We start from the raw sequence: 25,774 nt of genomic DNA, 5'->3' as shown, positions 1-25,774 counted from the left end.
CTCCTTCCTCCCCTGCCTCCCTCTCCCTCCCCTGCCTCCCTCTCCCTCTCCTTCCTCCCTCTCCCTCTGCTTCCTCCCCTTCCTCCTCCTCCCTCTCCTTCCTCCTCCTCCTCCCTCCCTCCCTCTACTTCCTCCACTTTCTCCTCCTCCTCCCTCTCCTTCCTCTACTTCCTCCTCCCTCTCCTTCCTCCCTTCCTCCTCCCTTTCCTCCTCCTCCTCCCCCTCCCTCTCCTTCCTCCTGCCCCCGATCTTCCTCTCTCTTTCGTCTTCCTCCACTCCTCTTTCTCCTTCCCCTGTTCCCCTTTTCCTATAGTTCTTCATCTTCATCCTCTCCCCTTGAGCTCTCCTCTTCTTCCCCTCTCTTCACCACCCTCCTCCTCCTCTCTCCCCCAGGGACCACCCAGGCCCTGAGCCTCTGAGCCCCAACTCCCCCAGACGGCTGGCAAGGGGTTATATATAGCCACTCCGTTTTTCGCCTCCTCATTGGGTAATGGGGGATAATTAACATGCTCGGGGCTAATTAGCCAATCAAATTAAATGCAGCACCTGCTCCCAAGCTGATTGATGCCCTTCCCTCCCCCTGCCTTTCCCCCACGCCAGGGAAGGGGGAAGGGTGTCCCTGGGGAGGGGGAGGAGAGCAGAAGGTGGAATCTAGGAAAGGAGAGAAGTGTCCCTTCCCAGGCTGACAAGGGCCTGTCAGGAAGCCTAGAAGAACCATTGAGCTTCCCAGCCTGTCCTTCCCCTCCCTGGCCTATTTCTCTGGGGAAAGGAGGGAATAAGCATGTATAAAGCACCTACTATGTGCCAGGGATTATGCTAAGTGCTTTACAATTATCACCTCATCTGACCCTCACAAGGACCCCACGAGGTAAGCGGCGTTTATTGTTCCCAGTTTACACGGAAGAAAGGGAGACAGACAGAGGTTAAGCACTTGCCAGGGTCCCGTGGCGGATTAAGTCTCGGGCCACATCCGAACCCTGGGCTCCCTGACTCCGGGTCCCCACGACAGCAGCGGCCGCCCCTCCCGGGCTGTCTCTGAGTCTGCCTCCCGACACCCCCACGCACCTGACGCCCTCCCCTCCGGACTCTATTTTAGGGAGGGAATTAATTAGCTATCGATTTCCACTGGCTGAGGGAATGGGATTTCGTGTTGCTGTCCACATGCCCCAGCTCAGTGAGGGGTTTGGGGGGCGGGGAGGGAGAGGGCTGCACAGACAAGGGGATCCAGTCAACGTGAGTGTCAGCTCCAGGCCCTGGGAGCCATCTCTCTCTCTCACTCGCTCTCTTTCTGCCTCTCTCTTTCTCTGTCTCTCTCTGTCTTGTCCTCTCTCTGTCTCTCTCTCTCTCTCTCTCTGTCTCTGTCTCTCTCTCTCTCTCTCTCTCTCTCTGTCTCTCACACACACACACACACACACACACACACACACACGGCATATTCCCGCACTCATGCTGACAGCCCCTGTGCAGAGCCGGGCTTGCCCTAGAATAGACTGGATTGTCACCATGACAATCGCGGCCAGGAATAGGGAAACGAGGGGAGGAAAGGTCTCTGGGTGAGACCGGGAGACTAGACAGCGGGATTCAAGGGAAGGGCCCAAAGGTTTGGAGCACTGGGCGTATACGAGGAGAGGAACGGGGCTGGGAAGTGCCCCCCCCCACCTTCTGGGGACGACACAACTGTGCCAGGCTCCTCTGGGCCAGGGCTTCTGAAATATTCCCCACTGCTGACTCCTTTTTGCCTGAGAAATTTTCATGTGACCCTGAGCGTGCAGGTGTATAAAGTAAGTGAACAAGTCAGATATTCACTGATAATCAATCACCATTTCTCGGCCTCCACCTCCCGTTACAAAGCCCCCTGTGGGGTCTCGAAGCGCCATTTCAGGAGCTGCCTCCGATGCCACAGATGGGAGAGGAGGCGATCTGGAGCTGAAAAATCTTAGAGTGAATTATTCCCCTTTTTAGGCCATATTTTCTCTCTGAATAACGAGGGAGGGGATGTTAAGCCAAAAGATGCTTCCAGTCCCGTATCCTGAGAGCCGTCCCCAGTTCTGATATTCTACTTTCCAGTAGAACTTTGCAGTTCTAAGGTTCTGAATTCCAAGCTTCCTCCCAGTGTTGACATTCTCTGCTCTAAGCCCCCCTGGTTCTGCCACGCTGGCTTTAAAGCGCCTCCAGCTCTGGTGCCCTGGATTCTGAGGTCCCTCCCAGCTCTACATTCTCTGCTCGGTTGTCCAAGGTCCCCTGCAGGGCTGACAATCCCTGTTCCATTTGAGAGGAAGGAAAGCTGGGCAATCTCCCGTCTCAGGTGGGAGACCCCGGGTCGTGCAGGAAAGGTTTGGAGGAGCCCCGAGGCAGTGGGGGACTGACCCTTGGTCCTGTCGCTCCTGCCTCCTGTGCTAGTGTGGGGTCATGGGCACAGAGGGTGCTGGGGGGTACCCACAGAGTGGGAGGGAGCCCCGCTTGGATGAGGAGGGTGTGACTCAGCAGGCCGGGCATGCTACGTGTGAAAGGTCCGGCGGTTCTGCACCCGGGCTTGTGGAGGGCGGCAGCGGCCCGGCGGTGGAGAGCCCGGGTGGGACGGGGACATGATCCTCGGCCTTGTTCACCTCCTCCACCCATGGGCTCATTCTGGGCCGTCTGAAACCAGGGCAAGGAGCAGGGAAAAGGGGGTGACGCTGCAGAAGCCCTTTCCTGCCCGGTGCCCCTGACCCGGGAGCCTCCAAGCAAGCATCGCTGTTTCCCCAGGAGGAGAGGGAGCCGGTGGCAAGCTCTGCTGAACACCTGGGTTCCCTCCGTCCTGCCCCCTGGAGAATAGCTGAAGAGGCAGAGGTAGCCCCCGGTGCTTCGAGAGGCTCAGCTTCCCAGCACCTGCTCCCCTCGCTTGGCCCGGGGCTCCCACCTGGTCAGGCTCTGCCTGCTCCCCACTTCCTCTCACCCAGGAAGTCCCCCTGGCTCTCTCTGTCCTCCCGGCACCACGATGGCCACCAAGGTGGCCGTGGCGTGGCCCAGTCTTGTGATGTTCGCCGAAGGAATGGGGAGGGTTAGCCTGAGCGCTGCCATTTCCATGGCATCGGGGGGGGGGGGGAGATGAGAACTGGGCTTATTCTGCTCGACCCCAAAGAGAAGAACCGGCAGCAAGAATCACTTAGGCTCAACTCAAGCCACTAGGTGTGACCTAGGAAGGGCCCTGAGCTACAAAGACAAGGACCGGACACACCTGCCCTCCGGGTGCTTCTGCTCCACCAGGAGAGTGCAAGAAACACCCAGGGAAGCCGGACAACATGCAGAGCACTGACAACTCGCAGGGAGAAGGTGGGAGCCAGAGAGCTTTCCCGAGAGGCAACTCTTCCTCCCGCAGATCCTGGAATGAGGGGCCAACGATGCAAGAGATAAAGTCGGGGAGACGCAACACACAATGAGGGCTGGAATCCTCCTACAAGGGCAAGGGGAGCCGGGGCTTGGAAGGCCAAACAGAGGAGCCAGTTCTCCCCTTAAAGCCAAAAGGCAGCCAGAAAAAAGCAGGAGAACCAGAGGGTTAAACTCATGTTTTAAGAAAATCACTTGTGAAAAAAAAAAAAAAAAGAAAACAAAGGAAATAAAAACAGAAATAAATCATTTGATGGACTTGGGGCTTTTCAACAACAAGGTGATTCAGGCCAGATTCAATAGACTTGTGATGGAGAGAGCCGCCTGCCCCCAGAGAACGACCCCGGGGATGGGATATGAGTCAAAGCACAGGATTCTCACCTTTTTGTAGTGGTGGTTGTTTGTTTGTTTGCTCGTTTTTTTCCCCTTTTGATCTGATTTTTCTTGTGCAACGGGATGAATGGGGAAACACGTTTAAAAGAATTGCCTATGTTTAACCTACTGCTTGCTGTCTATGGGAGGGCAGAGGGAGGAAGGGAAAAAAATTGGGAACCCGTGGTTTTGCAAAGGTGAATGTTGAAAACTATCTTGCCATGGATTTGGAAAAATAAAAAGTTGTTAAAAAAGAAAGAAAGAACGGAGGGAGGGAGGGAGGGAAGGAGGGAAGGAAAGAAAGACACTCCCTTGGGCAGCTGCTTTTGGAGGCTAGGATGGAGATGGAAGGATATGGAAGCTACACTGGAAGGGTCCAGGCCAGAGGCAAGGAGAGAAGGGACTGGGCTGTAAGAGATGACAAATACGGTGCCTCCAGAGAGGCATAAAAATACAGGAACACAGAACAGAGGGAGAGAAAACGGGAGACACAGTGGCCACATGAACACGAAGCAACTGGGGCAAAGTTTCAAAGAACACGCTCCCAAAGAAGAGATCCAAAAGACCCCTCTCCTAATTTGTTTCAGAAGTGGGGGTCTGTGGGTGTGGAGCAGTGAATGCACCATCAGGTTTTTGGCTGTGTCAGTCAGGTTTTACTGAACTGCTTTTATCTTCCATTTTCTTCTTTTCTAAAAGCAAATCTTGTTTATAGGGAAGGGCCCTCTGGAGTGGAGTGCCGGCAAATCTGAGCCACAATATCCATCAAAAGCTCTTTTTAAAAGAAAATTTTAGCAACTGACTGGATGGAAAGCAAGGAAGGGGTAAAAAGGAAGAAGACCCCAAGAATAATACCAGGGTTTGAACTTGGGTCCTAGAAGTTTATGCCTTAGACAGAACCGGGCAAGTTAGAAGGAAGGAAGAGCTCAGTGGAAAAGAAAATGGCTCCCTTCCGGAGCCGTGAAGCGTGAGCTCCTGGAGGACTCTGGGGGAGCGGCCGGCGGCTGGAGGCCCAGGCTGGAGCTCGGGAGACAGATGAAGGCTGGATATAGAAATCTGGGATCTTCTGGAGATAATTGATCTCTGGAGAGCAGATGAGATCACCCAGAGAAAGGCAAGGAGAGGGGCCTCTGCCAGCCCTGAACTAGGCCCAGGCCAGCATGCAGGACCCGGCTGGTGAGCCAGCAAACGTGAGTGCCCGTTCCACGAGGGGCAGGGGCTCCCGTCCCCTTCCCCGAGCCGGCCGAGCTTCGAGATCCGGCCAGAGAGCCCATGGGGGCACCTCGATCGCTCTGGGGCCCCTGCACACGGTCCCTGCCAGCCCGGGGCCTGGGCCGCTAGTGCCAGATGGCTGGAGCTTCCCTCTCAGGGGCTCCTGCCTGCTTCTGGCCGGCCCAGGCCCTGTTGTGATCTTGGGCGTGGGCCCCGTGGCACCTTCCAAGGGAAAGGGGGCACGCTGCCATCCAGGGCTGGCCTCCCCTGCGTGCCACATGACTTAGAACAAAAAGTCAGGCAGGCGTCCCCTTCTGCCCCAGCGCCAGGGTCCGCTCACCCCAGGGGAGGGGCGGGGTTGGGAAAGAACCTCCCAGAACCAAAACTCTTCTTTCTCAAAGCAGGAAATAGAAGCTCAGAGAGGTCAGGGCTTGCATAAGGTCGAATTAGTGACAGAGTGGGATTTGAACACAGGGCCCGTCCCCAAGCCCCCTCTCCCAGTCACCCTCACAGTATGGACCAAGGAGCCAGAAGCCCCCAATGGCTCTGGCTCCCCCGTGGCTATGGAGGTTCCGAGGAGGCCCCCAAGGCCACCAGGACACTGTACCCTTCACGGCCTCCTTGCCTCTCCTCCCCACAGACCCACTGCCTCCATCTGCCAGCAGGGCCCCTCCTTCTGCCTCGGTCTCCCCCCAGACAGCTCTGCCAGGAGGCTGCTCCAAATCCGGTCCTTCCCACATTTCCGGAGCCCGGAGCAAGGCTGCTGAGCCAGTGGCCACCCTGGGTCCGGCGAGCAGGGCCGGCAGGGCCCGGAGCTCCATCTCTCTCTCACCCCCTCCCCGGCCCTCGTCTCTGAGGTCAGCACCATCCCACCACCCGAGCATCCTAGGGGAGACCCCGCGAGCGTCCACCCCCGGGTCCTCCAGAGAGCAGACAAGCCGGGGCCCCGAGAGTCAGGAGGGAGGCCTCTCAAAGCCCTGCCCTCCCGGAGGGCCTCGGTTTCCCCAGGCCGTGATCTCCGGCCAGTCCCGGATGGGCCCAGCTCCTGAGGATGCTCCTGACAGCCCGGAGCCCGCCCACAACCGCCCTCCATCCCCTGATGGCCTCGCTCCCTGGCAATGCTGGCCCCCAAGGCCCTCCTGTCGGGCCGGGAGCAGAGGGGCGGGGACCCAGGAGAAGCCCATGCTTCCTGGTGTGCCTTTCAGAAGGCTCAGGGCAGTGCAGCCCAACGAGCCTGCTCCCCATCGCCCTGCTCCCTCACAGGGAATCCCCAGACCCAGCAAGGAGCACTGGCTGAGGGAGGAGGGAGCCTTCCGGTCTCAGGGTCCACAAACAAGCACAGAGAGGAGATCCCCGGGACCCAACTCCGCCAGGCCTCTGGCACTTAAAACAACTGTCACTGTAACTGCTTGCCTCAGTTTCCCCAACCATAAAAGTTAATCCCAGCATGTCTCTCTGCCCTGAGATCTCATTTGTAGAATAACTGAGGAAGTGCTTGGCACATAGTAGGTGCTCAGTACATAGTAGGTGCTCTTTGAATCATTATTCCTTCCCTTCCACATGCTCTAGGCCCCTGCTGGCTCTGATTGTCACGTGGGTGATCCTGGGAGGATCAGTTTTCTCCCCTGCACAAGGAGGAAGCAGGTCCAGTGGCCTCTGGGGCCCCCTACAGCCCCCAGCTCCTCAGGCAAGGCCCTCTACCCTGTGCCTGTAACAGAGCGGAGACTCTCCGGGGGCAGGGGCTGCCCAGGCCCTCGACCCGCTCAGGCTCTGAATGAGCAGGTGACGGTGGGGTTTTGCCCAAGGAAGGTAGAAGGACTAGGGGGCGATGGGAGGGGGGTCTGCCCACACCACGGGCACTCCTCCCAGGGGACCACGGGAGCAGTGTCTGGCAGGTCTAGAGAGGCAGGGCACTGGGGGGAGGGGATGCCAAGGCCCAGGAGGAAGGCAACCTCCAAGGGACCCGAGGGTGGCTTAGAGGGGGTTGACAGCTGGAGGGTAGGGGGAGGTGGAGCACACCCCGGGGCCCTGCGAGGGGCTCACAGGAGTATGGAGAGGGGGAGACTGGAACTGGGGGTCTGCAGGGGAGATGGGGGCAATGTGATGGGGGGGGGGGCGAACCAGCAGCATCCTGGAGAAAGGTTCAACAGTCACCCAAGCCCTGACCTCTCTCTTGTAAAGTTTGTGAGGCCCTTCACCTACGTCACCTCATGCAAGGTTCCTAACAACCCTGTGAAGGCGGGGGTTAAGCCCCTTAAAGATAAGGAAACTAGGGGCAGCCGGGTGGCGCCCGACATCGGGGGACCCGACACATTTAACTCTTCCCGGCTGTGAGACCCTGGGCCGGTCACTTAACCCCGACCTCCTCAGATAAGGAAACTGAGGCTCGGAGGCTTGCCCCGGACACTCAGCTAATGAATGTCTGAGGCAAGTCTTTGTCATTTCAAGGTCAGTGCTCGGTCCCATTCCTCACTGCCAGCACGGAGCTAGTCTGAAAGGCCCTGGGTCTGTGGGTCTCAGTTTCCCCATCTGTAAAACGGAAGTGGGGAAGAGTAGAGCAGGTGTCTCCAAGGCCCCAATTCTAGGTCTGTGATCCTATGATTGGGCAAGTATGTGTGGGATGGGGGAGGGGAGGGAGAGAGAATGAGAAAGAGAGAAAGAGACAGACGGACGGAGAGAGACTCAGAAAGCGAGACAGAGAGACTCAGAGAGGGGGAGGAAGCAGCCCGTCCACGTGGGGGCGCGGTTCTCAGGAAAGCCGTGTTGGGAAACACAGGCTGGTTGTGAACGTGCCGTGGGGCCGCACGAGACTGGAGTAAAGTGTTGCTGGCGCGTGTGCAGCTGACTCAGGCTGGGAGCGTGTGTGCACCGAGCACGGGGGCTCGCGGGGGGCTCCTCCTGGCGGGGGGCACGGGGGGAGGGTCCGTGCTGCGAGGTCAAGCGTCTCTCGGACCCTGGCTGCGTGACCCTGAGGAGGTCATGTGACCTCCCTGAGACTCAATTTCCCCATTTAATAAGAAAAGGAGCGGGGATTTGACAACCTCTGGGATGTCTTCCAGCTCAGAATCTATGATCTCATGACCTTGTTCTACAAAATGAGGAGACAGAGAGAAAAGAGGAAAAGAAGGAAGGGGAGGGGGAGGGGGAAAGAGAGAGAAAATGTGAGAGGATGAGAGAGAGAGACAAAGAGAGGGAAGAAAAGGATGGAGAGAGAGACAGAGGCAGAGAGAGGAGAGGGGATGTTGGGCCGGGGCCTTTTAGTTTTCTGTGGTCTGCAGATGTGTGGAAGTGGGGGGGGGGGGGAGAAAGGAACAAGCATTTATTAAGCACCTATTATGCGCCAGGAAGCCACTAAGCTGTGCACGAATCTCACTGGAGCCTTGCAAGAGCTTTGGGAAGCCCGCGCTACCGTTGCTATCATTTCATGGCTATGGAAACTGAGGCAGGTGACGCGCTTGCTGAGGGTCACGCGGCTGGCAAGTGTCCCGAGGACTCCAGGCCCTGCTCTCCAGCCGCTGTCACCAGCTTCCCCTTCCCCAACCAGGGAGCGGGTGGGAGAGGGCTAGGGCCCCAAAAGGGTTGGGGGAGGGGGCGGTGAATGTGGGCACAAATGTCTCGGGGACAGAGCCCAGCCCACGGGGATGCAGCCCCGAGTGTGTGTGTGTGTGGGGGGGTGAGTGTGTGTGCTGGGGGGGAGGGCTGCGCTGAGGGAGGCCTGTGTGTGTCTGAGCCCGGGCCGGGGGCGGAGTGGGTGTGAGCGGGTGTGTGCCCGGGAGCCGGGCACCTGTGGGAGGCCGCCGTGTCTGGCCGAGTGTGGGTGGTGAGCAGGACGAGGAGGAGCCGATGCACAGGTGTGTGTGTGTGTGTGTGTGTGTGTGTGTGTGTGTGTGTGTGCATGTGTGTGCACCCGCCCCGGGAGCAGGAGAAAGGGAGCGTGGAGGTGGGCGTCGGGGGCGGGGCTGGCTCAGTGTCACCGTGTCTGTGTCACTGGGTGTGGGCCAGGGGGGAAGCTGCAGGATGGGGGGGCTGCAGCCCCCGGAGATCCAGGAGCCAGCCCTCAGCCCCAGCCCCCCACACCTAGGAGCACCATCCCTCCATCTCGGGCTTTTTCAGGGATCCCTTCAGCCAGCAAGCGAGCAGCCCCCCCCCCCAGACTGCCTCCTCTCCCCGGGGTCCACAGCGAGGAGCCGGGTCAGCCTTAGTGCTCCAGCCCTCGCTCCCCCGTGTTCCACATCCCCTCCGGGTCAGACCCCCAAGACCCCTGAAAGCACCTACCCAGGAAGAGCCGGGGGAGACTGGGACCGGGCAAGCCGCCTGTCCCCCCTCCCCCCCCTCTAATTCTGTGTCTCTCTCAGAAAATATACAGAGACAGAGAGAGAGAGAGAGATGGAAGGGGGAGAGAGACTGAGAGAGTGAGAGAATGAGAGAGGAGAGAGAGATGGAAGAAGAGACGGACAGGGAGAAGTCCTAAGCCGTAGGAGATGGGAGTCAATGCACTAGGAGGCCAGCCCCCTCCCGACAAAAAATAAACCAGGCACTAATGTGGGGAAAGCGAGGGGGAGGGGCACGCGGAGGGGGAGGGGCAGCAGAAAGCCGAGTGAGAGCATCTGAAGCACAAGGCCTGAATTCCCCCTTCCCAAGGAATAGTGGGCCCTCCCATCCCTGGGAAGAGTTTGGGGTACACACGGTCCTCAAAACTAATGAAACATCGGAACTGGGAGCCCCCGACGCCCTCCCCACCCCCGGCCAGCTGCGGGCTCCCACCCCCAGGAAGAGGCCTCTCCAGCCTTTCTTAACTCCTCCCTCCCGGAGGAAGAGCAGGAACCCCGCTGGCCCCTGAAAGCCAGCTCTGCTCCCCATGACCCTCCTCGGGCGGAGGGAGCACGGCCAGGCTGCCGCCGCCCCCCCCCCCCCCCCCCCCCCCCCCCCCCCCCCCCCCCCCCCCCCCCCCCCCCCCCCCCCCGCCGGCAGCTTCCTCTGGCCATAACCTCCTTCTGGCTGCCGCCCCCGGGCCTCCTCCTCCTCCCCATCACCCCGGGCTCCCTATCCGGCCGGTGCAGGCTCAGGTCCCTCCTTGTCACCCGCTCCCAGCCTTCCTCCTCCTCCCCCTGCAGCCTTCCCCTGACCACAGGCTTCCTTCCTTTCCCAGTCACCCCATCTCGCCTGCTCTCAGCCTCCGTCCACCCCCTTCTCCTGCCTGGGAGACACCCCGACTCCTGGCGGGTAACCTCCCCTCTGCCTGGCTCGAGCATCCGCTCCTCCCCGCCCCCCAGCTCTCCTCCTCCACTTACTCCCAGGCCACACTGGTTTGAAGGCAGTGATTTCCCCGTCTCCTTCTCCCCCTCCCCTCCATGACGGTCTCTCCTCCCTTCCCACTAATCCCGGTCCTCTCCAGCTTCTCCTCTGCAGACCCTTCAGAAGACAACAGCCCCTGCTCCCCTCCCCCTCCGGGCACTGCCACAAGCGGGGAGGGGGCGAAGACTGGGGGAGTCCTCCCGGGCTCCAACATCCGGCCCCCCACCAGCTCCGGGGGAAACCTCTAAATCAGCCCCCCATCCATCGACTCTCAATAAAGCATCCGATCCACAGACCCCCCCCCATCCACCTCAAGTCCAGCCCCTCCCATTCAGGCGTTCCCCCCCTCGCAGTCTTCTTCCAGATCTCCAACCTTCCTGACCCCCTCAGCCCCACCCCCTCTCACAAACGCGCCCCCCCCCGCAGCTGCTCCCCCGCCCCCGCAGCCGAGACCCCGGCCTCTCCCACCACCACATCCCCCCCCCCCCCGCCGCCCTCCGTGCTCTGGCGCCTCCCCCTCCCCTCCCCCTCTCGGGCCCCCGCCCCTCTCCGCCGCAGCCCCCCCCCATACCTGGCTCGGGGGGTGCCGGAGGCCCTGGGGCCACCCCGTCCCGGGCGGGCCGGCTGGCTGGCGGGGGGGGTGGGGATGGGGGGGCAGGGAGAGTCTGGAGCCGGGAGCTGGCGCGTGCTTCCCCTCTCCTTCCCTCGCTAGCCCCGCCGCGGCGCTCCGAGGATGCTCCGTCAGGGAGGGAGTCAGGGCGGCTGCTCCCGCCGCCGCATCCCTGCAACAGCGACTGACGGCAGCATCAGTACCAGCGCCCGCGCCCCCGCCCCCCGCGCCGGCTCATTGGGCCACACGGCCTGGACGGACGCGGCGAGCGGCCAATGGGCGGCCGCGAGCGGAGACGTTCTCTCCCCCAGCCGCCGATCCTCTCCTCGAACCCCTCGTCTGCTTGCCTGCTCCCCGAAGCCAGGCGTCCGGGCTCCCAGCTCCCGGGGCCCCCGCCTCGTAACCCGGGGCATGGGAGGTCTTTGGTCCCAGGGTCCCTGCTGCAAGGGAGACGTCCTGACCCGGCCCCCGGGACCCCTCCAAGGATCCCCAGCCAGGAAGGTGGCACAGGCGGGGGTCCCAGATGCCCCCCCAGTCCTCCCGGGCAAGTCGGAGGCTCCAGCCCCTCCCCGGCCCTGGAGCTAGGGATGGGGGGAGGGGGCCAGGCAGCGAGCGCCCCGACTCTGGCCAGCCCCACATTCCAGCCTCGGGCTGTGGAGCCCGGCAGGGACCCCGAGTCTGGCTGCAGGCGTGTGATGCCCACCAAGGCAGCCCCTAAGAGGCCACACTGTCCCCCGGCCCCTGCTCCCCCCGCGCACCAGGGAGGCCTCCCTGGATTGGGACTGAAGCCTCCAGAGGAAAAAGAGGGATGCTGGGGTGGGGGGGCAGCCTCTGGGCCGGACCCCGAACCAGAGGAGAGGAGATGGGGGGAGGAGCACGTGTATCTGGGGTTCCCCCTCCCAGGTCAGGAGCCGGGATTCCCCAAACAGACCCAGGAGGGGAAAGGAGAGGGGGGTCTGGGAAGAATGGCAGGGAGCTGTCTCCCTTCTGCCTCCTCCCCCAGGCCCTGTGGTGAGAGGCCAGGATGGGCAGCTGCTCTGTGTGCGCGTGTGATTGTCTGAATGTGATTGTGTGTGTGTGAGTGAATGTGAGAGTGTGTGTGTAGCTGCCGTGATGTCCCACACTTTCAGTCACTCCACACCCCCCTGGGGCCCGTGGTGGGCAGGCCCTGACCCGTCTGGGGGCAGGTTCGCGCTCGCTTCCCCTCAGGGTCCCGGGTCTCCTTTCTCCTCAGCTGCCTGGCCCTTCCTTCTCCAGGGTGGGCAGAGGGGGCAGGTCCGGCCAGAGCCCTGCTCCGGACACAGACCAGGGCCAGCGCGCGCCTTGCCTGGCACTTAGTAGGTTTCCAAGGCCCCCGGCCCGTTTCCAGCCTCATGGCCCCGTGGGTTTGGGTTCCAAGGCCCCCGGCCCGTTTCCAGCCTCATGGCCCCGTGGGTTTGGGGGTAACAGTTGAGGAGCGTTTGTCTAGGCCTGTGCCCGGTGACCTTGGGGAGAGCCGTCCCCTGCCCACGGCCGCCGAGGGGAGCGCAACAGTAAGAGTGCTGAGTCAGGGGGGCCGGGAGAGCGAGGCCCAGGCCTTGGGAAAGGCCCCCCTTTTGCCGCCCACCCTGTCCCGGGCCCCACGCTCCTGCAGCCCCCCCCAGCACAACCCTTCTGAGGGGCTGAAGGTCCCCTCGTGCCCTCGGTCTCCCCCAGTCTCCTAAACAACGTCCTCACACTCACACCCCCCCCAGACGTGAGGCCCTGCAGCCGCTGGCTAGGTCAGGGCCCGGCCCTGGGAGAGAATGTGGGCAGAGGGGCTGAGCCCCCTCCGTGCCCTCCCCCCTCATTTGTCTCTCCTGGCTGTGGCCGTTCCCCGCTCCCTCCACTGTCCTCCCCCAGCCCCACCCCACCCCCCATCTCCAGGAACTGATCTTAACCATCAAGGGCAGGAAAGGTCGGGGCTGCAGCCCCTCCCTCATCTCTTCCACCAGGAAGTGGGCCTGCCCCTGCCCCCAGGACCCCAGGCCCAGCCCCACCCCCGGTTATGGGGAGGGGGGCCCACGTGGCCCCTCCATTAAAAACAGTCCAGCTCCGGGCACCGAAGCGCAGCCCCCGGGAGCCGCCGGGCAGGGCGCAGAGCCCGGGAGGGGCGCGGAGGGCCGGCCACAAGGGGCGCTGGGGGTCCCGGCAGGGAAGGCGGCAGCTAGCCCGGCTGGGAAGGGAGGCAGAGAGGGAGAGCTGCCAGGCGAGGGGGAGCGGGAGCGGGAACGGCTTCACAACACAATCACCGTCTGTTGTTATAGCAACTCGGCCCCCAAATCGTGAAACGGATATTACAGCCTGGAGAGGGGGAGGGGAGAGCTGGGGGGGAGCCAATGCAGAGGAGGCGGCCCCAGGGTGGGGGCCAAGCCAGGGCCAGGGCCCATTCAGCACGAACTTCCTCCTCCCCCACCTCGGAGAGTCATGGGGGGGGCCGTTGCGCGGTCTTTGGGGTCGTTCCCATCATCCTCTGCGTACCCCAAGAAAAGCCCTTGTCCCCCCCATTTGCCGAGTCTGCAGGTGCAGCCTTGGGGAGGAGCCTTGCCCCCAGGCTCCCAGGGGAGGGGCCGCCGCCCCCCCAGTTCTGGAGCACCCTGCGCGTCCCCAGCGCCAAGGTCTCCATGCCGAGGCTCCAGCAGGCGGCTCCCGAACCTCTGGGATCCTTGCCCACGGCAGCCGGGGAGGCAGGGGCCAGCCGGAGGCTCAGAGCCTGAATCGATACACATTTCCTCTGAAGTCCTCCCCCCCCTCCTCCTCTGGCCGTGGGGCCGGGACGCCTGGGTCCCAGGGGAGAAGCAGCGGCCGCCCCTGGGGGGCCTCCCTCCCCCTGGGGCTTCCTCCAGCCAGCTCCTTCCCACTGCCGGGGCTGGTGGCCCCTGTCTGGGACACGGAGAGGGAATCCCGGCAGTGAGTGGGAGGCCGGTCTGGACAGCTCCTGAGCCTTCCTGCTGCTGGGAGCCTGCGGGGCTTCCCTGCCTGGAAGGTTCCGAGAGTCTGTGGGTCCAGATGGTGCCGCTCCCGAGAGTCTGGGGCCCACAAATCAAGGCCTCCAAGGGGCTCCGGGTTCCGAGCTTTCAGAGCCCGAGACCCGGGGCTGGGAAACACCTGATCCCATCAGCCTTTGGGGTTGGGGTTTTTTTATTCCATCTGAAATGCAAATATTCACAAGAATTTGTACAACCTGGGAGACCCCAAGCCCCCTCCTCCCGCCCCCCCCCCCAGTCCCCCAGCAGCCCCTGCTCTCCCAGGTCCACATCTCTGGGCCGGTGGGCGTCCCTCCTGGAGCAGGGGTGGGTCCGAGCCAGGGGAGACCTGCAGAGGCAAGGAGAGACTGCCAGCAGCTGGAGGGGCTGCCTGAGAAGAGGAGGGGGCGCCCCTCCCCCCAGGCTCCCCTTGTGGGAGGGAGGCTTGTGGCTGAAGCTCAGGGCCTGGAAGGCCTTCCCCGCAGAGAGCCTTCCCCCAAGAGTCTGGGCCTTCCCCCCCTGCCCCCCTGAGGTCTTCTCCCGGCCCCCAAAGGCCCTTCTTTTTAAAACACGACTACCTTTATGTATTTATTCGTTTATTTATTTGTTTGTTTGTTTTGCTGAGGCAACTGGAGTTAAGTGACTTGCCCAGGGTCCTACACAGGAGGAAGTGTTAAGTGTCTGAGGCCAGATCTGAAGTCAAGTCCTCCCCACTTTCGGGGCTGATGCTCTAACCACTGCGCTCCCAGCTGCCCTGAGACCTATTTTTTTTCTTCACCATTGATTTTATTATGGAAAACCCTGTCCACGTTACATACAAAGCCAGTTCTTAGTTCTCAATCCGTGCTATTGGTAACGTTAAGGAAATGCTCATTTGTTTCTATGTTTCTTTGTTGTTGTTTGTATATTTAATAGTATTTGATTTTTTTTTCCAACCTCACGTTCACAACACTGTCTCAGGTTTGGGGCTCCCCAAGGACACACCTGCTACAAGTGGATGTCGAACACTCCGTCCTCCACAGCTTGGACGGCCTCTTCTTGGATCTCCGGAGCTGAGGGAATGCCCAGGGAGGAGTCAGTGGCACCCAGGGAGGAGTCAGTGATGTCCAGGGAGGAGTCAGGGGCACCCAGGGAGGAGTCAGGGGCACCCAGGGAGGAGTCAGTGATGTCCAGGGAGGAGTCAGCGGCACCCAGGGAGGAGTCAGCAGCACCCAGGGAGGAGTCAGCAGCACCCAGGGAGGAGTCAGTGATGTCCAGGGAGGAGTCAGCAGCACCCAGAGAGGAGTCAGTGGCAGTCAGTGGTGCCCAGGGAGGAGTCAGCGGCACCCAGGAAGCCCAGCGGCCCCTGCTCCTCATTCACCCAGAGGCTTCCCAGATCCTCCCATCGCTACAATAAACAGGATGGGGCCCAGGGGCAGCAGAGGCCGGGAGTCTTATCAGAGAGGGGCAGGCACTTCCCCAGGGAGCTCAGTGGCTCCTCCAACCAAGCCCTACATCCTTCCAAACTAAGAGCTCCACCCCATCCCCTGCCACCCCAAGCCTTGTCACTGGAGTCCTCCATCCCTCCTCCCCTTCCAGATAGACCCTTGACCCCCAACCCCTAAGGATGGTAGTTGGCTACCAGCAGAAGTAGGTCTTCATGCATTTCCCCACCAAAATAAGAGTTCCTTGCTCTACTGAAACGTCTCCCAGACAAAATGTGTCTTGGGCCCTGAATGCCAAAGAAGTACCCGTTTCCCAGACTCCTAGAACCCCCCCCAGGTCTCCCCCTCCTACCTGGCGGCCGGGACCCTCGCCTACCGGGGCGAGGCAAGGAAAAGCTAAACGCTCGGAGGTGAGTGTGGGGAGGGGAGGGTGCGGGCGGCCCCTCCATGCTCACGCTCTGGGCCCGGCGCCGGCACTCCACCGCGAGCCGATCCTTGCACTGTTTGTGGCAGCTCACTCCACAGGCTGGACTCAGGGAAGGGAGGGGGTCAGTGCTCAAGGTCTGCCCTTCACCGCACTGCGGGCGTCCTCGTGGCTGGGACAACGGCCCCCCATTGGGGTCTTCTCCCTACCCACAGAGGGACTCCTCCCCCCAACTCCCCCGGGGCCCCCCTCACCTCGGCATTTCAGTCCCTGTTTGTAGATGCCCAGGATCTGAAATGAAAGGTCGGGACCCTTAGTCTGGCATTCAAGCTCCTCCCGGCCAGGCCCGGGTCTCTCTGCTTCTAACTCCCAGCTCTGACTCCAGAACCCCCCACAGCCCAGGCTCCTGGCACTCGGGGTCCCAGCAAAAGGGAGCCTCATCCCCCTTGGCGGCTCTGGGACGTGTCCGGAAAAGTGGGCATCCGGCCTCCACGAGCCTCGTTCCAGCCCCAGAGGCTCGGTCCCCCGCAGGACGGCCCGGCTTGTGCCCCGGGAGCCCACGGTCTCCTTCACCCACCGTGTCTCGGGTTGGGCTGAGCTGGGACGGAGGAGGGGGCTCAGGGCGGGGTGGGGGGAGCAGGGGGCTCACCAGGGCCTTGCAGTGCCTGCAGGCTACGGGCCTCAGGGAGCTGCTCTCCTGGAAATTGTGCACAAAGCCCATGCGGCCCCCCAGCACAGAACTGGAGCGCAGGAAGTAGGAGACCATCTCCTCCCGGCTGATGCAGCCGTCCCTGCGGGGACAGGCGATCAGGGCCCGGGCAAGCCTCCAGCCAAGGCCTGTCCCCCCGCCCAACGCCGAACTCGGAGCTTGGGAAAGCTGGCTTCCCTTTGTCCCCTCTGATTAAAGAGCCGGTCCTCCGCATGCTAATGCAAGGGCCGTGTTTAACCTACTTAAGTTCTCAGAGGTTTTAGCAGGCAGAGGAAGGATGGCTAACTACAGGCCATTCTTCTCCCAGCATTAAAGCAGGGCCTGCAAGAGGGCCACGGGCCAGCCCCGGAACCTGCCGACAGCTAAGGCTGTTCCACGGCTAACTGGGCCGCTGCCGCGACCTCCCTCACTGGTCTAAAGCAGGAGGGGTCACTTCAGTCTGAAGCCTGTTCCCTTCCCATCAAAGCAGGGGCTCCCGGGCTCCCCGGAAGAGATCACTCATGCTCCCAGAAGCCTCTGGGAATAGCCCACTGAGCTTCTGTCCCGACCCCCTCCCCAGCCCCAGTCCGGCCCCAGATCCTGCCCCAACCCCCTCCATGACCCCCTCCCCGGTCCCGGGGCCCGGCCTCACTGGTTTTGGTCCAGGTCCCCAAAGGCGATGAGGTAAGGGAAATTCCCCCGGATGATCTGGAACTCCTCCTGGGAGATGTGACCGTCCCCATCCACATCAAAGTTCCGGAACACGGACTGAGGGGGAGCCGGGGAGACACAAGGAGAGGGTCACAGTCAGCCTTCCCCTTCCAGCCTGACCTCTGCGAGTGCGAGCGGCCCAGCCCCCCACGGCGCCTGTGGCCCTGACGGCCCGACTCTCCAGCCCAGGCAGAGTCCGGGTCTACAGCCTGGGAGAGTGCTGGCTGTGGCTCCTGCCCCAGGGAGTGCTCCCCAGGGCTGGGAGGGGCTGGGGGGTCCTCCCAAGAGCCACTCCTGGGTCACGCAGGCTCAGAGAGGAATCAAGTCCCCATCTCCTGTAAAACGTCCCCACTGCTTGCGGACTTCTAGGCACGGGGGTCTCGCTACCTCCCGAGGCAGCCTTTGGGGAAGTTGGGATGATCTGGGAGCTTTAGCTTGGGGGGCCTGACTTTGGCTGGGGGCACCGCCCTCAGGAGGAAGATTCTTGGGGGATGTTTCGCCTGATTCTGCATATTTCTGACAAGGATTTTGTTTTTCTTTTTTTTCCCCAAGGCGGGGGTGGGGCGGTGGGGGAGGTGGGAGGAAGAGAAAATAGATTTTTGTTCACTGGAAAAAATAAAAGAAAGAAAGAAATTTGCTTTTCTGCAACTTCTCCCACGGCTCCCAGTGCTGCCCCGGGGGGCCAAGTAGAAGAAACCTGCCCCCGCCCCCTTCCGCCAAGAATCGTGCCCAGGAAGGCTCCCGTATTCCCTCCCATCAGCCTTTGCTCCGCCAACCCAAGCATCCTGCTTCCTGATTGGCCGGGATCTCCCCCAACCTGGCCAGAGGCTCCCCAGGGATCCAGGGAAGGTTCCTGCCTCACCTCCACCATCTTCTCAATGTGCTCCACCACCAGGGCTTGGTCCAGTTTGGGTTTGGCGGCCGCGGTCCACTCCTCCAGGACTGGGGGTCGGGGGGCCGGAGTACTGCTCGCCGGGCTCGTTGGCTGCAGGAACAGGCGGGGCCTGAGCTGGGAGCCCCCGGTTGGAGTCAAAGGGGCGGGGACTGCCCCACGGGCCATGCGGAGGGCCAGGGTCTGGGATGGACAAGGGGAAGGGCCGGCTCACCGAGGACTTGGAGCGTGGCTCTCTCTGCAGGGAGAGCTGGTACAGCTCGTCTTCAGTCTGGTACTGGTCCAGAGACACCTGGAAGGCGTGGGCCCATCACACTCCAGTGGGGAGAACCCGATTCGGCCCGGAGCCAGTGCAGCCCAGTGTGATCCCCGAGCTCCGAGGGGGGGGGGGCGCCGGGTCCCACATGATCCCCGAGCTCCGGGGCGGGGGGGGCACCGGGCCCAGGCTCACCGTGAGCAGGCTCAGCAGGTCCGGGTTGGCTTGGATGGGCGGCCGAAGGCTGGTCACCATGGCCAGCTCCTCCAGGATGGCGAAGAGCTGCCGCATCTTGGCCCCATTGAGCCGCGTGTGAGCGGCGTCCAGCCAGTCGGGAAGGGCCAGCTGCAGGGCCACCAGGTCCTTGAGGTGCACGCCCAGGATGGGGAAGCGAAAGCCCACGCAGGCCGCCAGCCGCCGGCGGTAGTTGCTGTAGTTGCCCGTGGCCGTCACCAGCTCCGTCAGGCCTTCCCAGAGCTGGGGGGGGAGGGGGGTCAAAGGCCAGAAGCTCGCCACCAGCACAACCAGTCGCCCAGGGGTCAAGAGCCAGACTGCCCCTTCCATATGCCCTCATCTGGGCCGGGAGGGGGGCCCCAGGGCAGAGGTCAGAGGGCAGAGGCAGCCCGGCCCCCCTCCCCCAGCCATACCTTGACGGTGTCTGGGCTGACGTGGCTGTGAGTCTCCTTGAGCCGGGAGATGGAGCTGTGGCTCAAGCCCCCGACCACGGCCATGAGAGTGTTGAAGTTCTGCAGCTGGAGCAGCTTCTGTGGGCCCCGGGCAGGAGATGGGGGAGAGGCCGCAGCAGCGGAGTCCGCAAGGCAAGGAGCACAAGTGAGACACGAGGCGGAAGGGGGGGGACAAGGGCCGGGCGGACCACAGACAAGGGGCGCGGGTAAATGAGCAGACAACGGGATGAAGCGCGTCCTCCAGACAAACAAGAGGAAGGGGCGGGGGGACAGAGGCATGGCAGGAGCAACAGAAGGATCCAGGGATAGGTTAAAGGTTGCTCAGACACAGGGGCAGGAGCCGGGAGGGCAGCATAGGGACGGGCAGGAAAGGACCACGGCGAAGAAAGGTGGACGGAGAGCCCGGGGCCCGAGCCAGAGGGCCCACGGACTCAGCAGAGGGAGCGGGGGGCTTCAGGCTGGGGCGGGGGGCCCCCGAATCGCTTCTCCCCCAGCCCCGATGCACCTCCTAAAGCTTATCTGTCCATCCAAGGGGCTCAGGGGTAGGGAGCGAGGGAAGGAAGGGGGGGGGGCGGGAGCTTGTGGGTCAGCACCTCGGCCACGTGGACGAAGTGGGTGATGACCTGGGCCCGCTGTGGGGCCGTGGGCTTGCTCAGCACCATGAGCTGCACCCACTGGGAGACGCTGTTGAAGAGGGAGATGAAGCGCTCCAGGACGGGGTTGTCCACCGTACACCCGTGGGTCACGAAGCTGTGGTAGTCCTGGAACTGCGGAGAAGAGGGGCCTGAGCTGTGACTTCTCCAGTCTCCCCCTTGGCTGGCCAGCCCCCTGGCAGTTCCCCACAGGAGGGCACCACCCACAGGGCACCAGCCACAGGAGGGCACCACCCACAGGGCACCGGCCACAGGAGGGCAGCGGCCACAGGAGGGCACTGCCAGCTGGCCCCTGCCTCTGCTTGGAGTCATGCCTCAGGGTCCAGGCCTGACGTCCCCCCCTCCCCCCGTGACTTCTGCCCAGACTCCCCTTATTCCGGACCACCCTTGGCCCGCCCCGCCTCCTCTCCCCCCTCCCCCCCGCCTCCCCTGGCCCGGCCCGCACCAAGATCTTGCGGAAGGAGCGATACTCCAGGTAGGTGAGATGCTCGGCCAGCTCCAGTGGCTCCAGGTGGTCAAACAGTAGGGACATCTTGCGCTTCTTCTGGCTCACGGGGTTCCGCTGGGTGACCTGGCGCTTCCACTTGTAGGTGGGGCTGCGGGTCAGAGGCGGTCGTCAACAGCCGGCCTGCACCCCCCCTTCCTTTCCTTCCCCCCCCCCCCCCGGCCCCCCCCCCCCCCCCCCCCCCCCCCCCCCCCCCAGCGCACACACTTACACACTCTCGATGTCGATGAGGCTGCTGTGCCGGCGGTTCCCCTGGCGGTCCAGCAGAGACTTCAGCTCCTTGATCTGTTCTGCCAGCTCCGGGTTCAAGTCAAACTCGGCGGGGAAGGCAGAGATCCAGTACCTGGGGCGGAGCAGGCGCCCTTCGCTGATCCTGCCCCGCCCTGGCCCCAAAGAGTCCCCGGCGCCCTCCCCCCCCACCCTCCCTGCCCCTCGGGCCGGGAGCCCGGGGGATGCCCCGGGGCTGGGAAGCTCAGCGGCCAGTGCAGGGCAGGCACTCACCGGACCAGGTGACAGGTCTTCACCTGCAGCGAGTTGGAGTTCTCCTTCAGGGACTGCTGGTAGGTGAGGGGGAGTCAAGGAAAACGGAGGGGGGGGGGCTCACGGGGTCACGGCTTTGGAGTGGGAGTCCCGGCCCCTTCCGTTACAGCGGGGGACACTGCGGCTCCTAGGGGTTCAAGGAGGGAGAAGCTTCCGGGATTTCAAACTCCCAAGGACCAGGGCGCACCTTCCAGTGCCGAACTCCACCCAGGTCCCTGGCACCTCACGGGCCCTCCATGGGTCCGGGGCGGCGCGCCTGGGGCTCGGAGAGGAGGAGGCTGGGCCCCCAGCTCAGGCTCTGACTGGAAGGGGAGAATGGGGCCGGGCTCTGGGGCCGGGGAGATGGGGGCACCCTGGGGTTTAGGGCCAGTCAGGGCCTTAGAACAGGAGCGGGCAGCGCCGGGGCCTTAGAACGGGAGCGGGCAGCGCCGGGGCCTGAGAGGGCCTTAGAACGGGAGCGGGCAGCGCCGGGGCCTTAGAACAGGAGCGGGCAGCGCCGGGGCCCGAGAGGGCCTTAGAACGGGAGCGGGCAGCGCCGGGGCCTGAGAGGGCCTTAGAACGGGAGCGGGCAGCGCCGGGGCCTTAGAACGGGAGTGGGCAGCGCCGGGGCCGGTCAGAGCCCGGCACTGAGCGGCCCAGGAGGAGGAGAAGGTGGGGCCAGTTCCCTGGGGCGCCTCTGGGGCCACTCCGGGCAGTCGGGACTGGAACAGCTCGTGCCCCGGCGCTGCCCGAGGGCCCGGACGGAGCGGGGGCGGGGCCTCGGGAAGGATATATGTGCAGCAGCTTGGCAGCCAGCTGGGAGGAGGGGATGTACCACGGGTGCATCATCAGGAACATCCGCACCAGCTGCGGGTCTCGCACCTTCCCGGAGTCATCTGGGAGGGGGCAGAGGGCGGCCTCCTTACTCCGGGCCCCGCCCGCGGCTCTGGCCCCGCCCCCCACCCTAGGGCCCCGCCCATGGGAATGACTCGGAGGCCACGCCCCACCGGGCCGGCCGAGCCCCCGCCCCGCCCCCCCAGGACCTCCAGGGTTAGGGATCCAAGGAGGAAGGGAAAGCCCCAGCTGGAGCGGAAGGAGCCCGGTTCCCTCGGGCTCAGGAATCCAGAGGCCATTTCCTGAGGGCGAGGAGGGAGGAGAGACAAGGGAGGACACCCCCCCTCGCCTCCCCCCAGATAAGCGTCCCATCGGCCGGAAACAGTCCCCTGAGCAGAGAGAGACTTCCTGCAGTCTCCTCCAAGCAGCCCCCCCAGCGGCTCAGAGGGGATCCCCCGGCAAACTCGGCCCCTCCCAGGGGCACTCAGGGCCAGGAGGGCTTCTGGGGAGCACTGCAGCTAACCCCCCACGGGACAAAGTGGGGAAACTGAGGCCGGGGAGATGAGAGGATGGGGGAGCACAGCGAGACAGGCAGAATGGAGAAACTGAGGCCGGGGAAATGAGAGGATGGGGGGGAGCACAGCGAGACAGGCAGAATGGAGAAACTGAGGCTGGGGAAATGAGAGGATGGGGAGGGGGAGCCACACAGCGAGCCGGGGTAGTGGGTTTGGAGGTCAGCGCCTGGGCCCTGGGGTCCCAAGCTCACTAGTCCTCCCCGCTGCCCCCCTGGCTCCGCTGTCCCTCCAAGCCGAGGGCTCTGGGCGGTCCGGCTCTTCGGGGTCCTTTGGTTGTGGGGAGCGGGGAGGACGGAGGCCCGGGGGCCGATTCTCCCGACTCACCGAAGGCCTCGATGCAGCCCTGCAGCAGCTCCTCCACGGTGCAGCCCTTCTCGAGGTCCAGCGTCCCCGACATGTCGCACCCCCGGGGCCCCGGCTGCGTCCCCTCGGAAGCCTTGGCTCAGAGCCCTGCGCCCCCAGAAGAGAGAAGAGCACTGAGGGGGCCGCAACGTCCCGCCTGCAGGCAGGAACAGGGAGGGAAGACAGGGCCCGCCCCCTCCCAGCTCCCCCCCAGCTGGGGGGGCCCAGGATCCCCCCTCCTTTGGCCAGTTCTGCTGAACGGGCCATGACCCAGGGATTGTGTAACGCTCTGCGGGAGAAATGTTCCCTCCTGAGGCTTCCGGGCAGGAGCAGGGGGATGGGGGCCACGGGCCCCTGGGGCCAGGCCAGGCCGGGGATGGAAGAGCCACGGGAGGACCGTGAAGACTGGGCGCCCACCCCGCCGCCGACCCCCGGGCCCAGGCTCAGCAGCGGGGGGAGGGCCGGGCCTCCTCTGAGCCCCAGGAGGCACCTGCAGCCTCCCCCAGCCCCGGCACGGCCCCTCCTTCCCCCCCCCCCCAGGCTTCCAAAGCTCCTCAGCCTCCCTGCCCCCGCAGGGTTATTTTGGGAACTGGGAGCCTGAAGGAGCCTTAGAGGAATTTCTCCCCCAGTGGGTGGGAGGACAGAGCCAGAGGCTGGGGGGGAGGGGGCAGAGAGAGGGGGAGAAGGGAACCCAGGCTCCCAACCCCGAGGCCCGCGGACAATGGGCTGGAGGGAGCCCCCCGGGGCTGCACTCAGGGAGTGCAGACACATTCCTGGGCCCCATGAGTCAGTGGGAGGGAGGCCCAGGGCCTGGGAAGGACGAGCGGGGCCGATCCCGAGCCCACGGGTCCTCCCGGGCGCTGGCGGCCCCCTCGGGAGCCCCCTCCCCTCCCCAGGACCAAGCCTTGGGCGGCCCCCACGCGCACCCCAGCCACGGCTCTCCCAGCCCAGAGCCCAGCGGCTCGGCTCCCAGCATCCCCGCAGAGGGAAAACGAGAGGGAGCGGCTGCCGAGAACCTTGGCCAGCCGGGCTCCCCGGAGCCAGGAATCGGGCACCCCCCCAAGGCGGGCATCCTGGCCTGCACGCACGGGACTAGAGACCGCCCACCTCCACCCCCCTATTTTACAGAGGTGGAAACTGAGGCCCGAGACCAAAAGGGCCCAAGTGACCCCAGTGATGGGACAGGGCAGAGCCCAGATCCAAGCCGGTGGAGGGAGGGGGAGAGGGAGAGGGAGGGTTCTAGAGTAGGAGACCAGGGCTCAGGCTGGCAGGAACCCACCCATCTCTCCTTCTGACGAGGCAGTGTGGGGTGCAGGAAAGTCCCACGAGCTCGGAGACAGTCTGGGTTCAAATCTCATCTCTGCCTTTTACTTTGGGTGTGACCTTGGGCCCTAAAATTAGGGGTGTGGACCTGACAGGCCTCCTAGGCTCCCCCACATCTCCAGCTGTGATCTGACCCCCTTTCTCCGGGCCACGGGAGGTGATCTGGGGCCTCGAAGGCCCAGTGACCGTCGTCCCCCCTCCCCAGCCTCAGCAGGTGCCAGCGGCCAGAGTTACAGTGGCGTGTTTCAGGACACCTGAGCACGTGGCCAGCTCCAGGCTTGGGCAGAGGCCGGGCCCTGGCACCGTCAGCACCGGGCAGCTCACTCTGCCGCAGCTCACGGGTACATGGCTGGCCACCACACACTCACAATCACACACACTCACGTGCAATCACAAAATCACACACACACACACACAGTCACACACTCACAAAATCAATCACAATCACACACGCACAATCACACACACACAATCACAAAATCAGTCACAATCACACACTCACAAAATCTCACAGTCTCAGACACAGTCACACTCACAATCACAAAATCAGTCACACACACGCACAATCACAATCACACACACAATCACAAAAACCAGTCACAATCACACACACTCAAAATCTCACACACAGTCTCACAGACAGTCACACTCACAATCACAAAATCAGTCACACACAATCACACAGTCACGCACAATCACACAATCACACACACATAATCACAAAATCAGTCACACACAATCACAAAATCAGTCACAATGACACACAATCACAAAACCAGTCACAATCACACACACTCACAAAATCTCACACACAGTCTCAGACACAGTCACACACACAATCACAAAATCAGTCACAATTACACACAATCACACATACACAATCACAAAACCAGTCACAATCACACACACTCACAAAATCTCACACAGTCTCACAGACACACAATCACAGCCACACTCACACACTCTGTCACACCCACACCTGGCGGAGCCCGGTCAGGAGCTCCAGCCCACCTGTCTTGGCAGTGGGAAGGCGCCCCCCCTCTGGCCGGCATCCTGACCCTGCCGCTGGGCTCTGACGCACCCCCCTTGCCGACAAGTCCCCTTCCTCCCCTCTAAGGCTCAGCCCGGCCGGCTGCTCTCCCCCCCCCCCCGGGGCGTGACCTCCCGGGACCCTTCCCTGGGACATGAGCGAAAGGGCCCCCACCTTAGAAGCCACAGCCCCCCTCTCTCAGCCGAGGCTCCCCGCCCCCCGCCCTCCCACCTGCTCGGGGCAGGTGGGTCCCAGGCGGAGAGGGGGTCCCACAAAAGCCCCCCCCCGTCCGGTGCCCCCTGGTGGCGGGCCCACCGCTTACCCTGCGCACTGCTGGGTCCGGCAGCTGCCCCCTGCAGGCTTCCGCCGCCGGGGGGCCAGAGGGAGCCGAGCCTTCCTCCCCCCGCTCCTCTTCCTCCTCCCGCTCCCGCTGCGTCCTCTGCTCCGTTGCCCCTTCTCCAGTCTCCCGAGGCGCCGGGATTCCCCTCCCCCTGCCCGCGTCCCACGCACGCCCGCGGATCCCCGCGCCCCGGCCCCTGCACCGCCGCCGTCCCGGCTCCTTCCCCGGCGCTCGCTCTCCCGGCATCTCCCTCTCTCCGCCCCCTCCCGCAGCCCCTCCCCCTCGGCTCCCCGCCCCCTCCCGGCCCCGCCGCCCGAGCCCGATGCCGCTCACCCGCCGGGCACACGGGGCGCCGCAGGATGTTAACCCGCGCGCCGCCGGAAGGCCCGGGACCCCCGCGGGGGGCGGGGGCGGGGGGCGGGGCCCGGCCCCCCCCCCCGGGCCGGGGAAAGGGATGGGGGTCCTCGCTGAGGCAGGAGAAGCCCCCGCCCCGCCCCCGCCGCTCCCCCGGCCTGGGGTTAAGGGGAGGAAACTGGGGGAGGGACAGGAAGAGGCTGCGGTGAGGGGGGGCACCACGCCCCGAACCGGCCCCGGTTCCTGTTCTCGAAACAAACACAGTTCCCACGGGGCCGCCTCCCCGCGCCCTGACTCCGGCTTCCTGCGGGGGGGCGCCCCTGGGGCCCAGCGCCCCCGACCCCTCCCCCATCCCAGAGCCGGGAGGAGGCGCGCGCGGGAG

The 25,774-nt window shown here is 63.6% G+C and overlaps 3 protein-coding genes across 5 annotated transcripts in view; 1 reads left to right on the top strand and 2 right to left on the bottom strand.

Moving 5' to 3' along the window:
• NRXN2 (neurexin 2) overlaps nucleotides 1–10,969 on the bottom strand; it is a 157,133-nt gene extending 146,164 nt beyond the window's left edge. The window contains exon 1 of the mRNA XM_031941609.1: nucleotides 10,814–10,969. The gene's annotated coding sequence lies outside the window, so the exon portion shown is untranslated. The remainder of the gene's footprint in view (nucleotides 1–10,813) is intronic.
• Nucleotides 10,970–11,439: 470 nt separating this feature from the next.
• Nucleotides 11,440–13,587, top strand: LOC116420093 (skin secretory protein xP2-like). The gene is made up of 3 exons (XM_031943646.1): nucleotides 11,440–11,668; nucleotides 12,302–12,519; nucleotides 13,138–13,587. The coding sequence occupies exons 1-3, from the start codon at nucleotides 11,440–11,442 to the stop codon at nucleotides 13,585–13,587; spliced, it is 897 nt and encodes a 298-aa protein (XP_031799506.1).
• A 500-nt stretch (nucleotides 13,588–14,087) lies between these two features.
• Nucleotides 14,088–25,623, bottom strand: RASGRP2 (RAS guanyl releasing protein 2). Of its 3 annotated transcripts, none has more exons than XM_031941614.1 (17): nucleotides 25,372–25,623; nucleotides 22,328–22,453; nucleotides 21,388–21,490; nucleotides 20,577–20,639; nucleotides 20,287–20,418; nucleotides 20,016–20,166; nucleotides 19,511–19,684; nucleotides 18,879–18,995; nucleotides 18,427–18,708; nucleotides 18,190–18,267; nucleotides 17,946–18,068; nucleotides 17,025–17,140; nucleotides 16,334–16,475; nucleotides 15,939–15,975; nucleotides 15,613–15,786; nucleotides 14,821–14,888; nucleotides 14,088–14,185 (listed from the first exon to the last, which is right to left on the bottom strand). In XM_031941614.1, the coding sequence occupies exons 2-16, from the start codon at nucleotides 22,398–22,400 to the stop codon at nucleotides 14,824–14,826; spliced, it is 1,830 nt and encodes a 609-aa protein (XP_031797474.1). In that variant the 5' UTR covers nucleotides 22,401–22,453; nucleotides 25,372–25,623; the 3' UTR covers nucleotides 14,088–14,185; nucleotides 14,821–14,823. The 3 variants fall into 3 exon arrangements, with proteins under 3 accessions (XP_031797474.1, XP_031797473.1, XP_031797475.1); XM_031941613.1 differs by lacking the exon at nucleotides 25,372–25,623 and adding an exon at nucleotides 25,021–25,233; XM_031941615.1 differs by lacking the exon at nucleotides 25,372–25,623 and adding an exon at nucleotides 23,625–24,052.
• Nucleotides 25,624–25,774: the final 151 nt, after the last annotated feature.

Source organism: Sarcophilus harrisii, chromosome 6 (genome assembly GCF_902635505.1).
Source record: "Sarcophilus harrisii chromosome 6, mSarHar1.11, whole genome shotgun sequence".
Lineage (NCBI taxonomy): Eukaryota > Metazoa > Chordata > Mammalia > Dasyuromorphia > Dasyuridae > Sarcophilus > Sarcophilus harrisii.
Note: the sequence above shows the minus strand (reverse complement) of the source record. Positions and strands in the feature narration are given on the sequence as shown.

Bases quoted from the DNA above. Each gene is read 5' to 3' on its own strand.
- LOC116420093 (XM_031943646.1), top strand. From the start codon at position 11,440: ATGGGGGGAGGGGGCCAGGCAGCGAGCGCCCCGACTCTGGCCAGCCCC. The intron at 11,669-12,301 runs GTGGGGGGGCAG...TGGGGGTAACAG, and splicing joins GGAAAAAGAGGGATGCTGGG to TTGAGGAGCGTTTGTCTAGG. The intron at 12,520-13,137 runs GTCCCCTCGTGC...CTGTTGTTATAG, and splicing joins ACCCTTCTGAGGGGCTGAAG to CAACTCGGCCCCCAAATCGT.
- RASGRP2 (XM_031941614.1), bottom strand. From the start codon at position 22,400: ATGTCGGGGACGCTGGACCTCGAGAAGGGCTGCACCGTGGAGGAGCTG. The intron at 20,419-20,576 runs GTGAGTGCCTGC...GCTCCGCCCCAG, and splicing joins AAGACCTGTCACCTGGTCCG to GTACTGGATCTCTGCCTTCC. The intron at 18,709-18,878 runs GTATGGCTGGGG...CTCCCCCCCCAG, and splicing joins TCAGCCCAGACACCGTCAAG to CTCTGGGAAGGCCTGACGGA.